The sequence below is a fragment of the Adiantum capillus-veneris genome, chromosome 7, assembly GCF_014529385.1.
Source record: "Adiantum capillus-veneris isolate H3 chromosome 7, ASM1452938v2, whole genome shotgun sequence".
Lineage (NCBI taxonomy): Eukaryota > Viridiplantae > Streptophyta > Polypodiopsida > Polypodiales > Pteridaceae > Adiantum > Adiantum capillus-veneris.
The window spans coordinates 54,443,146-54,464,167 of record NC_140937.1 but is presented as its reverse complement, the minus strand read 5'-3'; the positions used below and the strand labels follow the sequence as shown (position 1 = coordinate 54,464,167).

The following is a 21,022-nucleotide window of genomic DNA, read 5'->3' as shown; positions in this document are numbered from 1 at the left end:
ACAGCCTAGAGCTTTTTGGCCTTTCTCTTGTCACGCGTATCCCACAATAAGTACATTCCAAGAGGTGACATTCGATACAGGAAGCTCCTCAAGCACTTCTTGTGCTTTCTCTAGCGCACCACATTTGGCATACATATCAACCAAGACAGTGCCAAGCACAACATCTTTTTTCAAAATTGTGAATTTTTGTGCCCACATCAGCATCTTGTGTAGAGCCACATTCCTTCAAGATGCATGCGTAGGTGGTTGCATTTGCTGAAAACAAACTAGAGCTTTCTCTTGTGGCAAATCCTACAATCAATACATTCCAAGAGTCCACACTCTGGATAGGCAACTCAAAATAGCCTAGAGCATTTTGGTAGTGCCCCTATTGTGCGTATCCCGTGACCAGTGCATTCCAAGAGTCCACACTTCGACCATGAAGCTCCTTGAGCATTTGCGTAGGGCCACATGCCTTCAAGATGTAAGCATAGCCTTCAAGACGAAAGTATAGATGACTTAATTTGGAGAGATAAACTTACTTTGCATCCACTGAAAATAGCCTGCCCCGCTCTTGTTTTGCACATCCCACAATTAGTGCATTCCAAGAGGTGACATTCCGGACAGGAAGCTCCTCAAGCACTTTTTGTGCTTTCTCACCATCACAACATTTGACATACATATCAACCAAGACAGTGCCAAGCACAACATCTTTTTTCAACAAACTATGACAAACAATATAATTGTGAATTTTCGTGCCTATATCAGCATCTTGCGCCACATGCCTTCAAGATGCATGTGTAGGTGATTGCATCTACTGAAAACAGACTAGAGATTTCTCCTCAGAGGAAAATCCTATAATCAATGCATTCCAAGAGTCCATACACACTCTGGATAGGAAACTGAAAACAACCTAGAGCTTTTTAGCCCTACCCTTGTTGTGCATATCCCTATCTCCAACATCCATGTCAACGTCTTCCGTAAGGCCACATGCCTTCCAAGTGCAAGGATAAGTGGAGTTGCACGCTGTTGTTGCAGATGGTAATTTCACAAGTTGCGCGCGATAAGAATAACGATAGAGCCGTTCAAAAATCACCGACACGTGGTAATTTGCTGCTAATTTTTTGAATGGAGATATATGCTAACGGCCTAATCAATGCATGTTGAATACGCTCATTGTACATCCAGGAATTGACTAGTTCTCTCTATCCAACCAATTCTCTTTCTATCGCCCAAGTGTGGTATATTGGTCAAGCCATTTCCCTCTTGAATAACAAGTCTTGAGTTCAACTCTCCTCGTCGATCATGTCTCTTGGGATAGTTTTCCACGACGTTAAAATTCTCTCTCTCTCTCGTAGGGCGACCATTTTGACACGCGGCACAGCCAATATGCCCGTGTGGCAAGTAACAGTTCTGCTCGCAATGCGATGTAGGCTAGCTGTTGCCATGCTCCGCTTGAAATTCGCTGATAGTTGCATTAGGCACAGTCAAGTAGTCATCATGGCGACTTTGAACCGCCTCCGTGTTTCTTCATCTTCTTGCTCATCCTATTCATCGTTTTCACTGGTTGAACCTCGTTTCTTTTCAAGCAGAAGGCTCATTTCGCTGACATCCCAGTTACCACATGTCAACTTGAACAGTACGAGGGCGCCATCGCCAACAGCTGTCACTAATGACGAAGAGTGGGACCTTCGAGATATCTCCTCAGACTCATGGTTTCAATCAGGTTCAGAGAACTTCGGGACTGCTGCTTTGGAGAAAGATGAAGGCGTAAGTCCATTGCCCAATCCTGATGAAGAGTGGTATAAGACTCAGGCTGAAGATGAGGAGTGGTTTCGGAGAGAGGAGGAGTTTTATGAAGCAAGGATCTCAGAGCAAGAAGACTGGAGCAAGCGATGTGGTGCTCGCCCTGAGGCCCATGCTGATTACCTTGCACTTTCCGAGAGCTCTCTTTTCTCGCAGTGTCGCATGGACACGTTTCGAGCTTCTGGCCCTGGTGGTCAGCACCGAAACAAAACTGACAGTGGAGTCCGCCTTACCCATCTTCCAACGGGCGTAGTATCTCAGGTAGCGCGCCCCGGCCCCCCCCCCCCCCCTTCTCCCTCCTTTCTTTTTCCCCACCTCCTTCTTCAAATGAAGAAAGGAAATGCTTTTTCCATCCTGGTGTGTACGACAGAGTCTTGTGACAGACGTGGAATCATTTGTGATTGTTTTGAGAAATTACAAACCGCCGAAGTGCTTTTAAGGGCAGAATTAATGGCTAGTTGTGACATGGATGCAGAACAAGGTTGACAAACTGCGCAGCAAAAGTGATGAAGAGAATGAAAAAACCCCATTAGTAATGGTCAAAACAGGCGAGAATGGGAGATTGAAGAGGTGGATAGCTCCATTAGTGTTTCGACTATTGACAAGCTATTTATGTGAGTAGACAAATCATAATGTGACAAGGGGTTTTGCGATGGATGTGCAACAAGGTTGATAAATTGCTTGGAAAAGTGACGAGGAGATTGAGAAACCCCCATAATAATGGCCAAATACTGGCGAGAATAGGAGTGCGAAGAGGTCAATATCTCCGTGAGTGCCAAGCTCTTTATGTGAATAAACAAAACCATAATGTCCTATAGCACGAGTGAAAGTAGCTGCCTCAGTGGAATTTGGATTCGATGCAACACTAGCAAAATCAGAATTCTTTGGGCAGTTTTTTGGGAAATGGGCTGGCTCACCAAACTTGTGGAAAATCACTTTTTCTTGGAGGCAGCAGCCCTCTTCATAGGCATTATGCGGTTGCAAACCTTGTTAACGTATAGAAAAATGTCCTGAATGTTTTTCATAGTCTAAACATGTCCAAGCTGGTGTAGAGTACGATCGAGAAAGATAAGGGAGGCTGATCCCATGAGCATTGGTACTACGATATCTACCCCACCTTCCCGGAAGTAAGTTTGTGTTCCTAGAGAATGCTGGCCAATATTAATCGTAGTCTACACCACTAGGATAAGGCCATAAGCCTATAACATTCCCACCATTCAATCCTGGTTGTTGCTAGAGTCAAGCTTTTGGTCCTAGGGAAACACCGTTGAGCTAGAATCTTCCCGTCAAATAACTTGTTCAACTCTTCACAGAAACTTCTTAGGTTGCTGAAGGATTCATCCCATGTCAATGACAATGTTACCCGCCCCAGAATTCTCCGCAGTCCTTCGGTATGGTCACATTAATCCGAGAACGAGAGAGAATCCTCCTTAGATAAGTGTAGTCCAGGATCAAGACTGCAAGCAAACAGGTATACTCGCAAGCACCTGAACGAGACGTTCAAGATTTTCAAGAAAATGCCAGCAAGAGGGAGGGGCAACTTGGAAAAAACGCTAGAGATCCCCGGGGGCTGAACTAGAGTGCTAGCAAATCTGAGAAGTGAGGCTGAGAACAGTTGCATTTATAGCTCATTTATAGGTGTTTTGTGACCCAGAGCATCGCAAGTTACCACATTCTTTGTGTGTGAGAGAATTTGTAGTTCATGAGGACATAGCTCGAGAGGGAAAAGCCGCCCTTGAGTTTAATGCACTTGCCTCGAGTTTTGCAAGAGCAAATGCCACAAATGGATGATGTTGCATGATCGTATCGGATCCGAATGGACTGAGATAGAGTCATGTTTCAGTCTTGGACACTCCAAGCGAGAAATCAATTTTAACATACGAATGAACTTGAAGAGAGAGAGAGAGAGAGAGAGAGAGAGAGAGAGAGAGAGAGAGAGAGAGAGATTTATCGTTCACCGAGGTCAGATATGACCTATGGGACCAAAACAAAATTGAAAAAACAGTACAATGATTCCTTCGAGTGAAGGCGTGGGATACATATCCGTTAAGGTATGAGGGACCATCGATAGGGTAAAAGAAAATAGTTCAAAACGAAGGGAAAAAAAACTAAGAGGGGTCAAGGGATGGAGGCGTCGTTTTAGGAGTCGAAACTCTTGGATGACCGCTTTACCACCCCGATAGACCACCCATTTACCTTGCTTGCGGGCTTCTGTATCTTCTTGATCTCACTTGCCTTGAGTTTCAGCTGGTTGGTAGTCAATTCCTCTTCTATCCATAACTTGGTTCCCTTGAGTGTGAGGTGCAGCGGACGTGAATGTTGATCTTTGCTCAAGATGAGTGCTCCAAACTGTGCTCAAGAGTTCCTTTTACTTACAGAAGGGAGAGTCTTCCGTTCCTTTAGTGAGAGAGTGCAATGGACACAAACAAAGTGGTAAACACTGTGAATGAAGGTGCTGAGACTGAGAGATAGAGAGAGAAGAATACGATACCAGAATGTTGTCAAACCCTCCTCCGAAGGCCCCACTCTCTATGGCGAGAGTGGTCTACTATTGATTGCACAAATCTCTACAATGCTTGGACTTGCCAACGATGTCGACGACGAGACGGGTTGAAATCTGGAAGTGCTAAGGGCTGAAATCTGCACATATTCTATCTGCTGAATTCTGATGCTATGTCGGTGACGATGTCGATGGCGAAGATGCAACGACGACGTGCTGAAAACGTAGATGCTGAAATTTGCGTTTTCCGGGCTGAATCTACAAACGCGGGCTGATCTGACTGTGCGGCGAGGATCTACTGCGGGAAGGTGAGAAGAAGAGCCGAACACTCACGCGCTTGGCGGCCAAACAGAGAGCCCGCCCAACACATGCAAGAGTTGTTCCGACTCTTTTCTAATGTGCAGGCACAGATTGCAAAGAATCAAGAGAAGGAGACTCTCAGTCTCGTCTTCTCCAAAGCACGACAGACATGATTTGCATGATAATGATTGTGGGGGGTGTGAAGAAGAAGAAGCCTACTTGGTGCCTCTTTGTGATGGCCATGGAGAAGAAGGGAGGAGCGTGTAGCAGGAACAGGCGTGGAGAGAGAGAGAGAGAGAGAGAGAGAGAGAGAGAGAGAGAGAGAGAGAGAGAGAGAGAGTAGTGTACGATTTTGGGAGAAGAGCCCGTTTTTTGAGTTTGGGGCTCTCTCTTTATTATGAGTAAGTGACCTAAGGGTCCAAGGGCCATTCACATTTGCGCCCTTGGACTCAAGGCTTAAAATGCCTTTATAAACATTATTCCCTAACAACCTCCCACCTAAAGGCAATGTGCCTTGGGAGATGAAAGAATCAGCTAACTATGGTACATCAATTGACTATACACTTACTCATCCAACTCCCATCATCTGGCGGCAATATGCAAACCTCTCTGCTGGGAGATTCTTGGTCAGAAGATCTGTAGGATTATCATCTGGATGCACTTTAACAAGGGTGCTGCGAGGTTCGGGACTTCTACTGCGATGTGTCTATGCTGAAAACTGAAAACGCTGGTGCTCTTCTGGGTTCTGTCGCGATGGAACTGCAAAACGCTAGTCTGCTATGCTGCTCCAAAAACGCCAGGGCTGAATTGGGGGTCTGTTGCAAAAACGCTAGGCTTCTGCTGTCCTGCTGTCGCCGGTTTGGCCTGCAAGTGCAAAAACGCCAGGGCTGGTCTATGGTGCAAAAACGCTAGTGTTGATGCTGTGTTGCAAAAAACGCCAGGCCTTGCGGGGGGGGGGGGGGGGGGGGGGGGGTCTTGCTGAGAAGTTTCCTGTTGAGCAAGGTGCTCCTGCTGCCTCTTCTGCCAGAAAGTGCTAGCGCTAGGTTTCTATATATACAAACTTAGCAAAATTGCCCTACCTAGTTTCCAACAAAAGTCACTTAAAAATAATAAGTGAAAAATGTCAAAAATAGGGAAAATAGGTCTATGCAGTGTAAAAATGCTACTAATGGGTTCTAATGGAAATCTGATGATCATGCTGTGTCCAACCAGAGGATATGCATCTAATCTAAGTGTCTGGTCATGCACGGTCTGCGAACAGACTCACAAAAGTGCCAGATCACTTCCTATTCTAGATTGACTTGACTGAACTGAACCTTGGTCATGCTGTAGGCAGTAGCTTGTCCACGGACCCATAGGGCTGGATGTGTCACGTGACATCCCCTCCTTTTCAAAGTGAGGTACTGGTACCGAACTGTATGGCGTCGAGGGAGATTGCCAACAATGTCTGGATGAATCTTGGGAAGGACTCTTCGCCAGCCCACTCTGATGCGTGGGTCATGCGATACTTGAACTTCATAAAGTTCTGCAATGCTTGCTTCTTTGGGCCGCGTCGAAAGCGACAGTCTCTTCTGAGGCTCCTTCAATGCTTCAACTTCATCTAGAGTCATGCGTCTACCTTCTTCAAGAATCTCCGAGGCTGAAAATTCCTGAAACCACTTCCAACACAAAACCATGAACATACCCATTCCATGTAAAGTGACAGGAAAAACTCTATTTCTTTGAAAGTGCATGCAATGTAGATGAACAAAGTGACGGAGTGTCAAACCGTTCATGAAACACACACAAAAAATGGGGTCGAATCTTGACTTTCTGATCTAAATCGATCGACTGTGGCAAAACACAATGGAAATGCCGATGCTTAATGCTCAATCCTTCTTGTGCTCTGTCTAAGACTGTGTCATGCCAAGGAAGAGACATGGAATGTGAATTCCTTGGGTGCAAACATTTCATCTTTTCATGAGTAATCCGCATACATCCGTGCTCATTCATGAGTGAATCGTGTTCAGCGTATAATATGTCATGCCTATGAAAAGGGATCACATAAGGACGGTGACTAAAATATAGGAAAGCATCACGAATGAAACACTCTAACAATGCATGCTGACTAATCATTCCAACACATAATACTTCCTGTGGGGGTTCTTTGGACCTCGTCTGTAAGGTGCAACGGAATAAATGTTGTATTTTCTCAAGATTAGTGATCTTTTTTGCTCAAGGTTCCTTTTAGTTCTTAGGGAAAGAGAGAGCTTTCTGTCTTATGGAGAGTGTTATGATCACGAACAAAGTGAGTGGATATTGTGCGTGCAAGTGAATGAGACTGAGAGAAGGAGAGAGAAGAGATACGACACCTGAGTGTTTGTAAAACCCTCCTCCGAAGGCCCCACTCTCGTCGGCGAGAGTGGTCTACTTTGATTGCACAAAGGTGTACAATGCGTATGCAATGGACTGATGCAAACGGTGACTATGTCGATGAAGACTTTAGGGCTGAATTCGATGCTTCTTTATCTGCTGTCCACAAAGGGGCAAGGCTGAGAATCGGTGCTACTTTGGGGGCTGAAATTGACTGCTTTTCCCTGCTGATTTGTGGCTGAAATTGACTGCTTTTCCTTGCTGATTTGTGGCTGAAATTGACTGTTCTTGTCGGGGCTGAAATGATGAGGAAAAACGCTGATGTGTCTAGGGTAAGGCTGCGTTTTTGAAGGAACTGCTGCCGGCTGAAAACGCTGAGTATCTGCTGTGTTTCCAAGGGCTGAAAACTGAATATAAAATGTTGGTTTCTCTACAGACTGAAGGGCTGAATCTTGCTGCGTTTTGATGCTAAAATCGCTGAGGATTTGCAACTGTTGGCTAGCGTTAGTAGCATGTTGGAGCTGCTGCCAAGGGATGGTAAAAACGCCAGGGCAAGTGGGGGCTTGGGATGGCGATGGCTGGTTCTGGAAACGCCAATGGATGGAGATGCAAGTGATGATGAAAACGCTGGTGGAAGGAGTGGCCTCGCCAAGGAATTGGGGAGGGTCTTGCTGAGAGAGGGAGGGAACCTGTTGCTTGGGGAAGCCTGCTGTGCCTTTTTCTCCTATCCTGCTGTCAGCGGTTTGGCCTGCAAATGCAAAAATGCGAGGGCTGGTCTATGGTGAAAAAACGCTAGTGTTGATACTGTGTTGCAAAAAACGCTAGGCCTTGCTGTGTGTGTGTGTGGGGGGGGGGGGGGGGGGGGTTCTTGCTGAGAAGTTGCCTGTTGAGCAAGGTGCTCCTGCTGCCTCTTCTGCTAGAAAGTGCTAGCCATAGTTACATGGGACGGCGGGTCGGGGTCTGGAACGGGGACCGTGACGAGACGGCAAAAGTCAGGAAACGGGTACGGGGGTCGGGAGGGCAAAAGAAAAAAAGAGTTTTTTTGGCATCTTTTGACCTACACACATGCCACACACATAGAGCATCACTTTGACCACAAATTTACACTAAATAGACCAAAGAACATGAGTCATATAGACGCAAATGTGCTAATAAAACATCGAGAAATGAGGACCCAAAGGCATAGTTACATGGGGCGGCAAATCGGGGTCGGGGTCGGGAACGGGGACGGGACGGCAAAAGTCAATGTAAGGTGCAGCGGAATGAATGTTGTATTTTCTCAAGATTAGTGATCTTTATTGCTCAAGGTTCCTTTTAGTTCTTAGGGAAAGAGAGAGCTTTCCGTCTAATGAGAGTGCTATGATCATGAACAAAGTGAGTGGATATTGTGTGTGCAAGTGAATGAGACTGAGAGGAGAGAGAAGAGATACGACACCGAGAGGTTGTAAAACCCTCCTCGGAAGGCCCCACTCTCGTCGGCGAGAGTGGTCTACTTTGATTGCACAAAGGTGTACAATGCGAATGCAATGGACTGATGCAATGGGACTATGCCGATGACGACGACGGTGATGACGACGACGACTTCGTGGCTGAAAATAGGGATCTTCTATCTGCTGATTTTCATGGACTGTTTCGGGGCTGAAATGGGCTGTTTCTACTGCTGTTTTAATGCTGAAAATGACTGTCCCTACAGGGCTGGAATAATGAGGGAAAAACGCTGAAGTGCCTGGGTACTGTGTTTTTGAAGGAACTGCTGCCGGCTGAAAACGCTGAGTGTCTGCTGCGTTTTTAATGGCTGAACGCTGATGATAAAACGCTGGTCTTCCTGCAGGTTGAAGGCTGAATTCCTTGCTGCGTTTTGGTGCTTGGGATCGCTACTGATGCAAGGGTAATGCTAGCGTTAGTGGTTTCTAGGGGCTGCCACTAGCGGAGGGAGAAAACGCCAGGCTTGAGAGGTTTAAGGGATGGCGATGGCTGGTCCTGGAAACGCCAAGGGAAGGGATCACGATGGCGATGAGGAAAACGCTGAGGGAAGGGAGTGGCCTCGCCAAGGGATTGGAGAGGGTCTTGCTGAGAGAGGGTGGGACACCTGTTGCTTGGGGAAGCCTGCTGTGTCTTTGCTCATCTGCCAATTGGTGCTAACTTGGGTTTGCTTATATATTAACTTACCCAATTTGCCCTACTGAGTACCCAACAAAAGTCACTTAATAAATAAGTGAAAAATAGGGAAAAATGGGATAAAGTCATTTGAAAAATCCCCAAACTGACTCTGATGGAATCTGATGGAAATGCTTATGCTTATGCAGTGTGCAACCAGAGGATATGCATCTACACTGAGTGACTGGCCATGCACGGTCTACTAATAGACTCACAAAAGTGCCAGATCACTTCTAATCTAACTTGACTGGACTTGACGGAAACCCTGCTATAGTGTAGCTTGTCCACGAACACATAGGGTTGGGATGTGTCACGTGACAGTCAGGAAGCGGGGACGGGGGTCGGAACGGCAAAAAAAGAGAGAGTTTTTTTTGGCATTTTTTGACCTACACACATGCCACACACATAGAGCATCACTTTGACCATAAATTTACACTAAATAGACCAAAGAACACGAGTCATATAGGCGGAAATGTGCTAATAAAACATCGATGATCGATGGATACAAAATGAGAAGTGCATGCCACAAGGGCTCAAGAGTCAAAAAGCCTAAAGGACTTAGGACAAGCCTGAGGCCTCAAGGATAACAAAAAGTACAAAGGGCTATGTAGTAGGTAGAGTCGTAGACTCAAGAGTCTAGACTCGAGAGTCGAGTGATCAATGATCATCAAACTCAAGAAGTGCTCGCTTGCTAAATCTCCATATTGTCGTTGTAGTCGAGGTCGTCAGCGACGTATGAGGGCTCGGGAGGCTCGCATTGAGGCTCGAAGTCCTCCTCTAGCTCCTCCAAAAGAGTATCGGCCATAGATGGATTCTCTTGTGCCATCTTTCACTCAGTGAAGGGATCTGCCTTGTGTGTGACGCTCTTGGCAAGCATGCGCAAGTTAGCACTCACAAATACCAAATCATTGGCCCTCTGAACCCCAAGGCGATTCCTCTTCTTAGAGGCAATGTGGCTGTACACACTCCATAGTTGCTCCAAGCAACTAGTGGTACATGCTTGGCTAAGGACACGAACAGCCAAGCGCTGCAAATGTGGGCCATCTCCTCCATAGTCCTCCCACCACAAAACCGAGCCAATCTTGTTCCGATCAAGCTGTGCATCTACACATCCATAGGAGCCCTTCTTTTGCCTGTAGTTGAGTAGCTCGTCTCTAATCTTGCGCGTAATGTCACTGCTAGGCTCAAGGCGCTCCAATGCAAGCCGCCATCCTTTGCTCACCTCCTTGTCGGTCTCTTGACGCCTTCCCTAAAACTCAGGGTCAAGCACATGAGCTGCCGCATGAAGTGGAGAGTAGTATCCATTCCACCTCGACTCACACAAGCCATGAATCTCCACATACTGAACAGGGTCAGACACAAGCTTCTCAAGTGCCTCTATCATCCGATCCATGGCTTCGTAGACTTTGCCAATGCATGGCTGCAAGCCATCCACCACTCGAAGTAGGTGTAACATTTAATGGCCTAAGAACTTGTGTGTAGCGGAAATTAGCATGAACATAGTGGGCATTTCATTAGAATAGATTCCTAATGAGAATTACAAGAGTGCTTGGGTGGAGAGAGCAACAAAAAGCATAACACCTAGTTAGATAGCATGAACAATACTTTCAAGAGAGAGAAATTAAGCTATGGATAACAGTTGAGGACCGGATTTGCATGGAGCCGGTCCCCCCTCCAAAAGGCTTTGTATTATGGTTTCTCCCATCAAGAGAGACATTGTACAATACAATTCTTTGTGTTTCTTCAAGACTAGCTAGTGCAATGAAGATGAAAGCTTCATGCACTAAGCAAAACACTTAGCAAACACAACATCAATTATCCCCGGTCTCAGACCCAAGACCTCGCACACCTTCGAAGATGGTGAGAGCTAGCAGGGTATGAGAGTAGATTGAGAGGAAGGAGTATCTTACGAGAAAGATGTACATCTCCTCACATAATCACTCATATTAGCATAGCTTAGCTTAGTAATTAGCATGATAGAGGAGATGAGCATGCATTGAAGCTTGGCTCTTGGTTGGATTTGCATCCACATGCCAAGAGTGTGTCGATGTAGGCTTCTATCTCACAAGCTTGGAGTGGGTGATGAGCTCTCCATTAAAGCTTGGGAAGAGATAGTCTTTTTCTTGCTTCTCACATAGACTGTGTGAGAGTGTGTGTGTGATAATGCCTTGCAAAAATCAGCCCCCTCTCTCTCTTGGGCGAGCCCTCTTGCTAATTGCTCTTGCTATCCTCCCATTGGACCTCCCCAGGGCTAGCCAATGACTATTAAGCAGCATAAGTGATAGCCTTCTGACATGTGTCCCCCTTTCCCCTTTTGTGAGAGCTTTAGGTAATTTAATAATTCAACTAAACTCTCATTGGACCCCTTTGCCTTTTGGCCAATAGGAATCAGGCAAGCCATTGGGCTGCTGAATGCTCATTGGACCCCTTGGGAGACTGTCCAATAGTCTTCTAGAGGACTTAATTCTCATTGGTTCTTTTATTAAGTGTTTTTAAATTAATTAAACTAGATTTACTCTAGCCTAATTCTCATTGGTCCACCTCCAAGGCCATCCAATAGGAATTGGGTACACCTTGTGGGCATCTTGCCTAGGGAGCTGACATGTGTCCCTCATTCCCTTTGTGTAAAGGGAGCTTGTGTGTGTGTGTGTGTGTGGCTCTCTCTCATCCCCTACATGCAAGGCTCGCCCCCTCCCAAGTAGGGATTGCAAAGACTTTTTGGTACACACATAAAGCATCCAATTCCCTTAAGGTTGACCTTTGGACACAACCTTTGAATTTTGGAACCTTAGCATTTTGGAAGTCTTAATGGGCTGAACCTTAGGGTCTTTTTAGCCCATTGTTGCACATGGCTCTTTTGCAGATGGGCCCTCCCTTTGGATCCCTATTTTCCTTCCTTTGGATCCCTACTGTGGCCGGTCTGCTAGCTTAATCAATATTCTAGCTTTTTCTCCCCTGGCACTTCCCCATATTAAATGATCAGTTTAACATGAGAAAATCATTTAGGAGAATTAGATATTGATTATTATGACATCAGTGTTATTGTAAGCATACTCCACTAAGGGTAAGTACTTCTCCCATTGGGATCTTTGATCTACTTTCGTTACATAGGCTTTTAGTAGATCGAGAATTGTTAGGTTAGCTATTTCACTTTGGCCATCCGTTTGTGGATGATAGGCCGAAGAGAAGTTTAGCCTTGTCCCTAAATTCTCAAAGAGACCCTTCCAGAAATTATTGGTCATTCTAGGATCTCTATCCGACACTATGGACATTGGCAAGCCATGGTACTTGAAAATTTGTGAAATGAAGAGGGTTGCCATTTGATGGGCTTTGATAGTCTTTTTGACAGGTATAAAATGAGCTTGTTTACTGAACCTATCTACTATCGTCCATATTCCCGTATTCCCATGGATAGACTTAGGCAATCCAAAGATAAAATCCATGGATATGCTCTCCGAGGGTGAATTAGGGATTGGCAAAGGTTGAAGCAATCCAAGTTGCTTCCCTCTATCAAATTTTGTCTTTTGGCATACCACACATTTAGAAACATACTCTTGTATGTTCACTTTCATGGTAGGCCAATAGAAATATGTTTCATGGTATTCATGGTAGACTGAATCCCTCTATGCCCCGCATAAGGTGGAGCATGTGATTCATACATTACTTTCTCACGTAGTGAGTTAGTAACACAGTCTATTGCCGTAGAGAAGATAACCATCTTGTAAAGTAAATGGTTCTTCTTTCTTCCCTAATGCAAGGGCTGAAATCACATCTCTAAAATCGGGATCAATAGCATACTCATCTATCATTGAAGATAGATCATTGTGAGTTGCTATGGAAACCGCATTCACTCTCGACCGTCTTGAGAGTGCATCAGCTACTTGATTATGCTTGCCAGCAATGTGAGCAATATGAAAATGAAATTGCGAAAGGAAATTTGCCCACCTCATTTGTTTGTCGGAGAGCTTGGTCTGCGTCCTGAAGTACTTAAGACTTTGGTGATCCGTTCGCAGAATGAAAGGAGTCCCTAATAAATAGTGCTTCCATGAGTCTAAGGCATGTAGAACTGCAAGGAGTTCCTTTTCATATATGCCCAGAGCTTGCTCAACAGGGTCGAGTCTTCGACTCTCATAGCCTATGGCGTGCCCTTCTTGGAGCAAAACAGCTCCAAGGCAATCACCACAAGCATCACATTGGACCTCAAATGGTTTTGAGAGATCCGGTAGTGTAAGCACAGGTTGAGAGATAAGCTTTTCTTTAAGCTTTTCGAAAGCATTGTTCTCCTTGGCAGACCATGTATACCTAACGCTTTTCTTTGTTAGGTCATGTAATGGTCCCGCAATTTGTGAGAACTTTTCTATGAAGCGTCTATAGTATGCACACATACCTATAAAGCTTCTTCGTTCATGAAGATTCTTTGGTTTAGGCCATCCTTTTATTACCTCTAACTTTGATGGATCCATTTGGATGCCATCTTGAGAGATAATGTGACCTAAATACTGAATCTCTTGCAAGAAAAATTCACTTTTCTTTCGATTAACATAAAGTTTATTCTCTCTTAAAACTTGAAATATTACCTGGAGGTGTTGCTTGTGTTCGTCTAATGAATTAGAGTAGATGATAATATCATCAAAGAACACTCTAGTGAAGGTTCGATGAGGCCTGAATAGCTTCTCCATCAAGCGGTTGAATGTGGTTGGTACATTGGTCAAGCCAAAAGGCATGACAATGTATTCATAAAGACCAAATGTGGTGCGAAATGCGGTCTTTACAATGTCTTGATCAACTATCCTTATTTGATGATAGCCACTTTTTAGGTCAATCCTACTGAAGTAGGTCGATCCTTGTAGCTTATCAAATAGGTCTTCTACCCGTGGAACGGGAAACCTATTCTTGATAGTGATCCTATTTAGTGCTCTATAGTCGACACACATACGATATGTGCCGTCTTTCTTTTGCACTAATAGCACAGGTGAGCAAAATGGAGATGAGCTAGGCCTAACCATGCCCTTCTCAACTAACTCATGTACTTGCCGCATAATCTCTTCTTGTTGAGCTTGAGAAACTCTATAAGGAGGTTTGTTAGGCGGTGAACTTCCTGGAAGAAGTTCAATTGCATGGTCATCATTACCTCGTTTAGGAGGTAGCTCACAAGGGATGTCGTCAATAAAAACATCTTGAAACCCCTTGAGAAAATTGGATAACTCTAATTCCTTTTGGTTTCTTTTATTTTCTTTTGCTAAAGCATTAGGTTCATTTTGAGAATCTTTAACAAAAATCATGTACACGGAAATAGAGCTCTTTATTGACTTGTTGAAAGCTGGTGTATGTACAATGGAAATAGTGTTACCCATTTCCTTAGCATCTATATACATGTCTTTTTCCCTGAACTTAAAGGAGATTCTCCTTTCAGGAAATTTAACATTGGCAGCCAGGCGGTCAAACCATGGTGTCCCTAGGATTACATCCTCATGCTTGAGAGGAGAGATAAAGAAGTCCTCTTTGTCCACATAGCTTTGGACATGAAGCCTCAATTTCCCGATTAAGGGAGTGACTGAAGCTTCTTGCCCCTTGAAAGCACTGTCTGCGGGTAGGACATCTCCCATCTCGTAGGCTTGTATGCCTAGCTTGGTGGCCAACTCTATAGATATAAAATTGTGAGTAGAACCAGGGTCAAAGAGAATAAAAGCATCATGTTCTCTTACCTTTCCCCAAGCATGGCATAGAGGAGATCCTTTGTGGTGAGTTTGGTGAGTCTCCTCCTCTTGGATTTCAACCAAGGAAGCTCTAGGAGGATCTTGGCGGTTGTTCTTTTGGGGACAAGCGCGGTACGCATGCCCTTGTTCGCCGCCAGCGTAACCTCGAAACGTTTCACCCTGAAACGTGGTGTTTCACCACGAAACATTTCAGTCCAAAATTAGAGCACAGTGAAACGTGAGACCGAAAAGTGTGTTTAGCAACTTTGAAACTAAAACTGCGGTAACTTGTTGTTAGTGAAACAACTTGTGTTTCATTTGCTGAGCGAAACGTTTCAAGGCCCGAAACGTTTCACCTGTCCCGACCTATCGAAACACGTTTCATGGTGACGTTGTTCGCCGCACTTGAAACACTGGTTATCCTTGCGATAATGCTCAAGCTCTTCAGGAGAGAGTTTGTTTTTACCTTTGTAAACTCCCTTCTCTTTAGCTTTGTTGGAGTTGCCCTTAGGAGACTTTTGGACATTGTCCTTCCCCTTAGGCTCGTTGGAACCCTTGTTTTCCGTGGGCTTATTATTTCTTTTAGCCCACGTTTGGAAATTGATTCGAGAGGCCACCATAGTATGGTGTATTACCGCCGATATGGTACGTGGCCTTTGGGAGTTGACATACTCCGCCATTTCTTCGGCTAAGCCCGCACAAAATTGTTGCTTTTACTCTCCAAAATCCAACTTTTTGAAGACAGTGGCTTTGAGTTGTAGGTCCCAAAACTTGTCTACATATTTATGGATGGATTCATAGGGAGAGAGCTTTAAGCTTCGCCATTCGGTGAGTACTTTGTCTTTGGCATCGGTGGCCAAAAACTGCTTCATAATGGAAGCTCTTAAAGCTTTCCATGTTCGTGGAGCTTCACCGTTGGCTCGTAGGCTAGACCACCATTGCCTGGCGGACTTTTGAAAGTGCATAGCTACATGGCGTAGCTTAGAGGACTCTGTGAAGCCCTCATCTCCAAACGCCGCATCGAACTGTTGGATAAAGACCAAGACTTTGTCCGTAGCACCAAAGGTGCCATCATAGGTAAGGAAAGAGATGCTCTTCCCTCCCTCTTTGAACTTCTTCAGCTTGGATGACCTCTTCCATGCGGCATAGGATTTCCTATGGCCTCTTCTTTTTGATGGTTCAAAGGTTGCACCATCACTTTCTTCAGAAGGTGAAGAATTTGAAGAAGGTGGAGAAGAGGGTGACCTCTTTCTCGCCTTTTTCTTGTCTTGATCTTCGTCGTCTTCACCATCACTTTCATAGGAGGAAGAGGATGAAGAAGATGGAGAAGAGGGTGTCCTCTTTCTCGCCTTTTTCTTCTCTTGCTTTTTATCATCCCTCTTTGAATTATGGTGTGGAGAAGAGTGTGATGGTCTTCTCCGCTTTGGTGGTGATGGAGAGCGTTTAGCCCGCTGTCTTCGTGGAGCCATCTCCGCCGAGGTGGCGGGAGACTCACTAAAAGAGCTTGTGTGTGTTTGTGGCTTTCTCTCTCATCCTCTACATGCAAGGCTCGCCCCCTCCCAAGTAGGGATTGCAAAGACTTTTCACACATAAAGCATCCAATTCCCTTAAGGTTGACCTTTGGACACAACCTTTGAATTTTGGAACCTTAGCATTTTGGAAGTCTTAATGGGCTGAACCTTAGGGTCTTTTTAGCCCATTGTTGCACATGGCTCTTTTGCAGATGGCCCTCCCTTTGGATCCCTATTTTCCCTCCTTTGGATCCCTACTGTGGCCGGTCTGCTAGCTTAACCAATATTCTAGCTTTTTCTCCCCTGGCACTTCCCCATATTAAATGATCAGTTTAACATGAGAAAATCATTTAGGAGAATTAGATATTGATTATTATGATAGTAGGTGTAGAATAGGCTTGACCATGGCGTCAAGAGTCTTCACCTCCTCCCACCAAGCGGCGTCATCGGCCCATTCTCGGCATTTCAATCCTGTTGCTGATGTAGACTCCGGCATGGCCTGGAACTCATCGCTGAGAAAGAGGCCCCTTAAGGCTCCGGCACATGTAGACAAGCGGCCTAGCATAAGCCAATTGAATGCAAATCTTGTCTCTGAATATTTGAGCAAGGACAAGTGGCTCCTCTTTGAGAATTCATGGCGCACTTTTTGATGGTCGAGCATGAAGGAGACAATTCGAGAGGCGTCACCAATGGTGGGTGAAATCCATGACAAGTTCCCTATGTCCTTGAGGAGGTTATTGAGGCAATGCGCCATGCAAAATGTGACATGGATGCTGGGATACATGCCCTCAATGATAGCCCCGGCTGCCCTATTTGACGCCTCTCCATCTGCAACCATACAAATGACATTCTCCGGGCCGGTGATCTCTATGGTGCTTGTCCACTCTGCAGCAAGCATCTCGGCGGCCTTGTCACTATCGGATGCATCATGTGACTCCACAAAGTACATCTTCCCCCGAGAGTAGGCCACCACCCCGTGGATGGACCGCTTGCGGGTGTCGCTTCATCCATCTACAAGGAGAGAGACGCCATTGGTCTCCCACAAATCCTTTGTTGCTTGGGCCGCTTGCTCCACAGCAAGCTTCTCTTTGTCAAGGAGGGTGGTGCGAAGCCTCTCCGATGAAGGTGGCACATAAGAGGAGCCAGATTCCCCTATTTTCGTAACCATGGTTCGAAAGTATGGAGACCTATCAACACAAATTAGAGCATGTTGTGTTAGTATGGAGAGTTGAGAGTCGAGAAGTTAGAACCCATTATGAATACAAAATGGAAGATTGCAATGTGCATATGCCAAGGGAAACTCACCGCGAAGCATGGAAGGCAATGTGGTCGTGGAAGAAGAATCGGGCAACCGACCTATCCACCTCTTCCTTCAATTTAGGGTTCCAATTTTCGTTGAGAGTGCTTTGGCGATGCGGAACGGAAGAGGACGGTGTAGATGCATGGCTCTTGAAGCCTCGAGAGATGTCGTCAAGGTTGGCTTCCCTTTGCTCTTGTGGTGTCGCGGCGGCGGAGGGATCAACGGCAACAAAACGGCCCCTCTTGGCTGCTTCCGCGACCTCATACACCGTGAGCTTCTCAAGAGGATCCAACCTCTTCTCGGGAGTTACTCGAGGGCAAAACTTCACCTCGTGACCCGGTTCATGAAGAAGATGGGCTCGCACTTTGTTTGAACCACCCGTTCTCTTGTATGGGCATAGCTTGCATGTTCATGGTCTTGCACCGCCACCTTTGCTACGCGTGCTAAAGTCGACTTCATCCCACCACGAACATGTTTGCACGGCGGGCCTCCTTGGAGAATAACCAGCTTGAGAAGTGGAGTTGGCTTGAGATGACATGATGGTGGAGAGACTCGAGAGAGTAGAGCTTAGAAGTTAGAGGAGTTAGAGCAGAGCTTGTGTGGAGAGAGAATAGAGGAGAGCTTCAAAGTGGGTAGAAGAGGGAGAGAGTGGAGACTCAAGGGTAGAGTGTAGAGCGTACGGGCTACGACGCGTAGTCATGCTTGAGCCTTGAGCAATGAGGCTATGAGTAGAGAGGAGAGCTTGAGCCTTGAGGGAATAAGTATTAAGAGGCCCAAGGGGGCTTTTATAGCCTCCCAAGGGCCAAGCCCTCCCAAAATATGGCAGTTGGGCTACAAACAGCCGTTTAAAATGGTCAAAAACGGCTATTTTTATCCGCCTGAAAATTGCCGTTCCCGGCCGTCCCCGTTCGTCCCCCTACGACCTGCCCATCCGGCCAAAAATCCGACCGTCCCAAGGTGTCCCCGTCCGTCCCCGGCCCGGTTACGGCCGTCCCCCGGCCCTAGGGCCCGTCCCCCCCCGTCCCCTGTAACTATGCCCAAAGGGTGGCTTTTATAGCCATTGGGGTGCTTCAAAGTTCAAACATATGGCTATTGGAGAGGAACTAGCCACTAGAAATGATCAGGTTTTCAAATTTTTAAAAAAGTCCCCTCCCATCCCCGGGACGTTTTGCCTGCGTTCCCACTTGGCAGCCCTTTTTCCGTCTGTCCTCACCCGTCCCCGTCCCTGAACCGGGCGTCCCCCGTCCCTAGGGTCCGTCCCCTCCATCCCCTGTAACTATGGTGCTAGTGCTAGGTTTCAATATATACAAACTTAGCAAAATTGCCCTACCCAGTTTCCAACAAAAGTCATTAAAAAATAATAAGTGAAAAATGTCAAAAATAGGGAAAATAGGTCTATGCAGTGTAAAAATGCTACTGATGGGTTCTATGGAAATCTGATGATCATGTTGTGTCCAACCAAAGGATATGCATCTAATCTAAGTGTCTGGTCATGCACGGTCTGTGAACAGACTCACAAAAGTGCCAGATCACTTCCTATTCTAGACTGACTTGACTGAACTGAACCCTGGTCATGCTGTAGGCAGTAGCTTGTCAACGGACACATAGGGCTGGATGTGTCACGTGACATCCCCTCCTTTTCAAAGTGAGGTACTGGTACCGAACTGTATGGCGTCGAGGGAGATCGCCAACAATGTTTGGATGAATCCTGGGAAGGACTCTTCGCCAGCCCACTCTGATGCGTGGGTCATGCGATACTTGAACTTCATAAAGGTCTGCAACGCTTGCTTCTTTGGGCCGCGTCGAAAGCGACAGTCTCTTCTGAGGCTCCTTCAATGCTTCAACATCATCTAGAGTCATGCGTCTACCTTCTTCAAGAATCTCCGAGGCTGAAAATTCCTGAAACCACTTCCAACACAAAACCATGAACATACCCATTCCATGTAAAGTGATAGGAAAAACTCTATTTCTTTGAAAAAACTGTGCATGCAATGTAGATGAACAAAGTGACGGAGTGTCAAACCGTTCATCAAACACACGCAAAAAATGGGGTTGAATCTTGACTTTCTGATCTAAATCAATCAACTGTGGCAAAACACAATGGAAATGCGGATGCTTAATGCTCAATCCTTCTTGTGCTTTGTCTAAGACTGTGTCATGCCAAGGAAGAGACATAGAATGTGAATTCCTTGGGTGCAAACATTTCATCTTTTCATGAGTAATCCGCATACATCCGTGCTCATTGATGAGTGAATCGTGTTCAGCGTGGAAGGAGCTACAAATGACTTTGTCGCTTTCGGCGCGGCCCAAAGAAGAAGGCATTGCAGACCTTTATGAAGTTCAAGTATCGCAGGACCCACACATCAGAGTGGGCCGGCGAAGAGTCCTTTCCAGGATTCCGGATGTTCTTGGCGATCTCCCTCGACGCCATACAGTTCGGTACCAGTACCTCACTCTAAAAAGGAGGGGATGTCATGTGACACATCCAACCCTATGTGTCCGTGGACAAGCTACAGCATGACCAAGGTTCAGTTCAGTCAAGTCAGTCTAGAATTAAAAGTGATCTGGCACTTTTGTGAGTCTGTTCGTAGACCGTGCATGTCCAGACACTTAGAGTAGATGCATATCCTCTAGTTGCACCCAGCATGATCATCAGATTTCCATTAGAACCCATCAGGAGCATTTTTACAGTGCATAGAACTCTTTTTCCTACTTTTGACACTTCTCACTTATTATTTTTAAGTGACTTTTGTTGGGAACTAGGTACGGCAAATTTACTAAGTTTGTACATATAGAAACCTAGCGCTAGCACTTTCTGGCAGAAGAGGCAGCAGGAGCACCTTTGCTCAGCAGGCACCTTCTCAGCAGGACCCCACCAGGACCCTAGCGTTTTGCACCATCTGCAACAAGCTAGCGTTTTGGGACAAGATCAGCCCCTGGCGTTTTTGCATTGCAGAATCCCGGCGACAGTAGAACAATAGATCAGCCTAGCGTTTTGCATTTGCAAGACAATCGGCGACAACAGAACTAGCAAAAGCCCTAGCGTTTTTGCAAGGAGACAAAATTCAGCCTAGCGTTTTGGGATCAGCAAGACCTCAGCGTTTTTGCAGATCTTCGCGACAGAACCAACAAGAAGACCAGCGTTTTCAGTTTTCAGCATAGACTCACTGCAGAACAAGTCCCAAACCTCGCAGATCTCACCTTCCCGCAACAAATTCTCGCCACACGGTCAGATCCATCGAAGTTTGCAGTTTCAGCCCGGAAAACGCAGATTTCAGCATTTGCATTTTCAGCGTGTCGTTGTCGCGTCGTCATCGACATAGAGTCAGAATTTAACAGATAAAGATTTGCAGATTTCAGTCCTTAGCATTTTCAGACCGTAAGTAAAAGGAACCTTGAGCACAGTTCGAAGCACTCATCT

At 45.8% G+C, this 21,022-nt stretch overlaps 1 protein-coding gene across 2 annotated transcripts in view; it reads left to right on the top strand.

The window, feature by feature from the left end:
* Positions 1–1,350: 1,350 nt before the first annotated feature.
* LOC147453873 (uncharacterized) overlaps positions 1,351–21,022 on the top strand; it is a 57,701-nt gene continuing 38,029 nt past the window's right edge. For both annotated transcript variants that reach the window (XM_086515938.1, XM_086515937.1), the window contains exon 1: positions 1,351–2,046. In XM_086515938.1, coding sequence (XP_086372064.1) covers positions 1,369–2,046 — 678 coding nt within the window. In that variant the 5' untranslated portion in view covers positions 1,351–1,368. The remainder of the gene's footprint in view (positions 2,047–21,022) is intronic.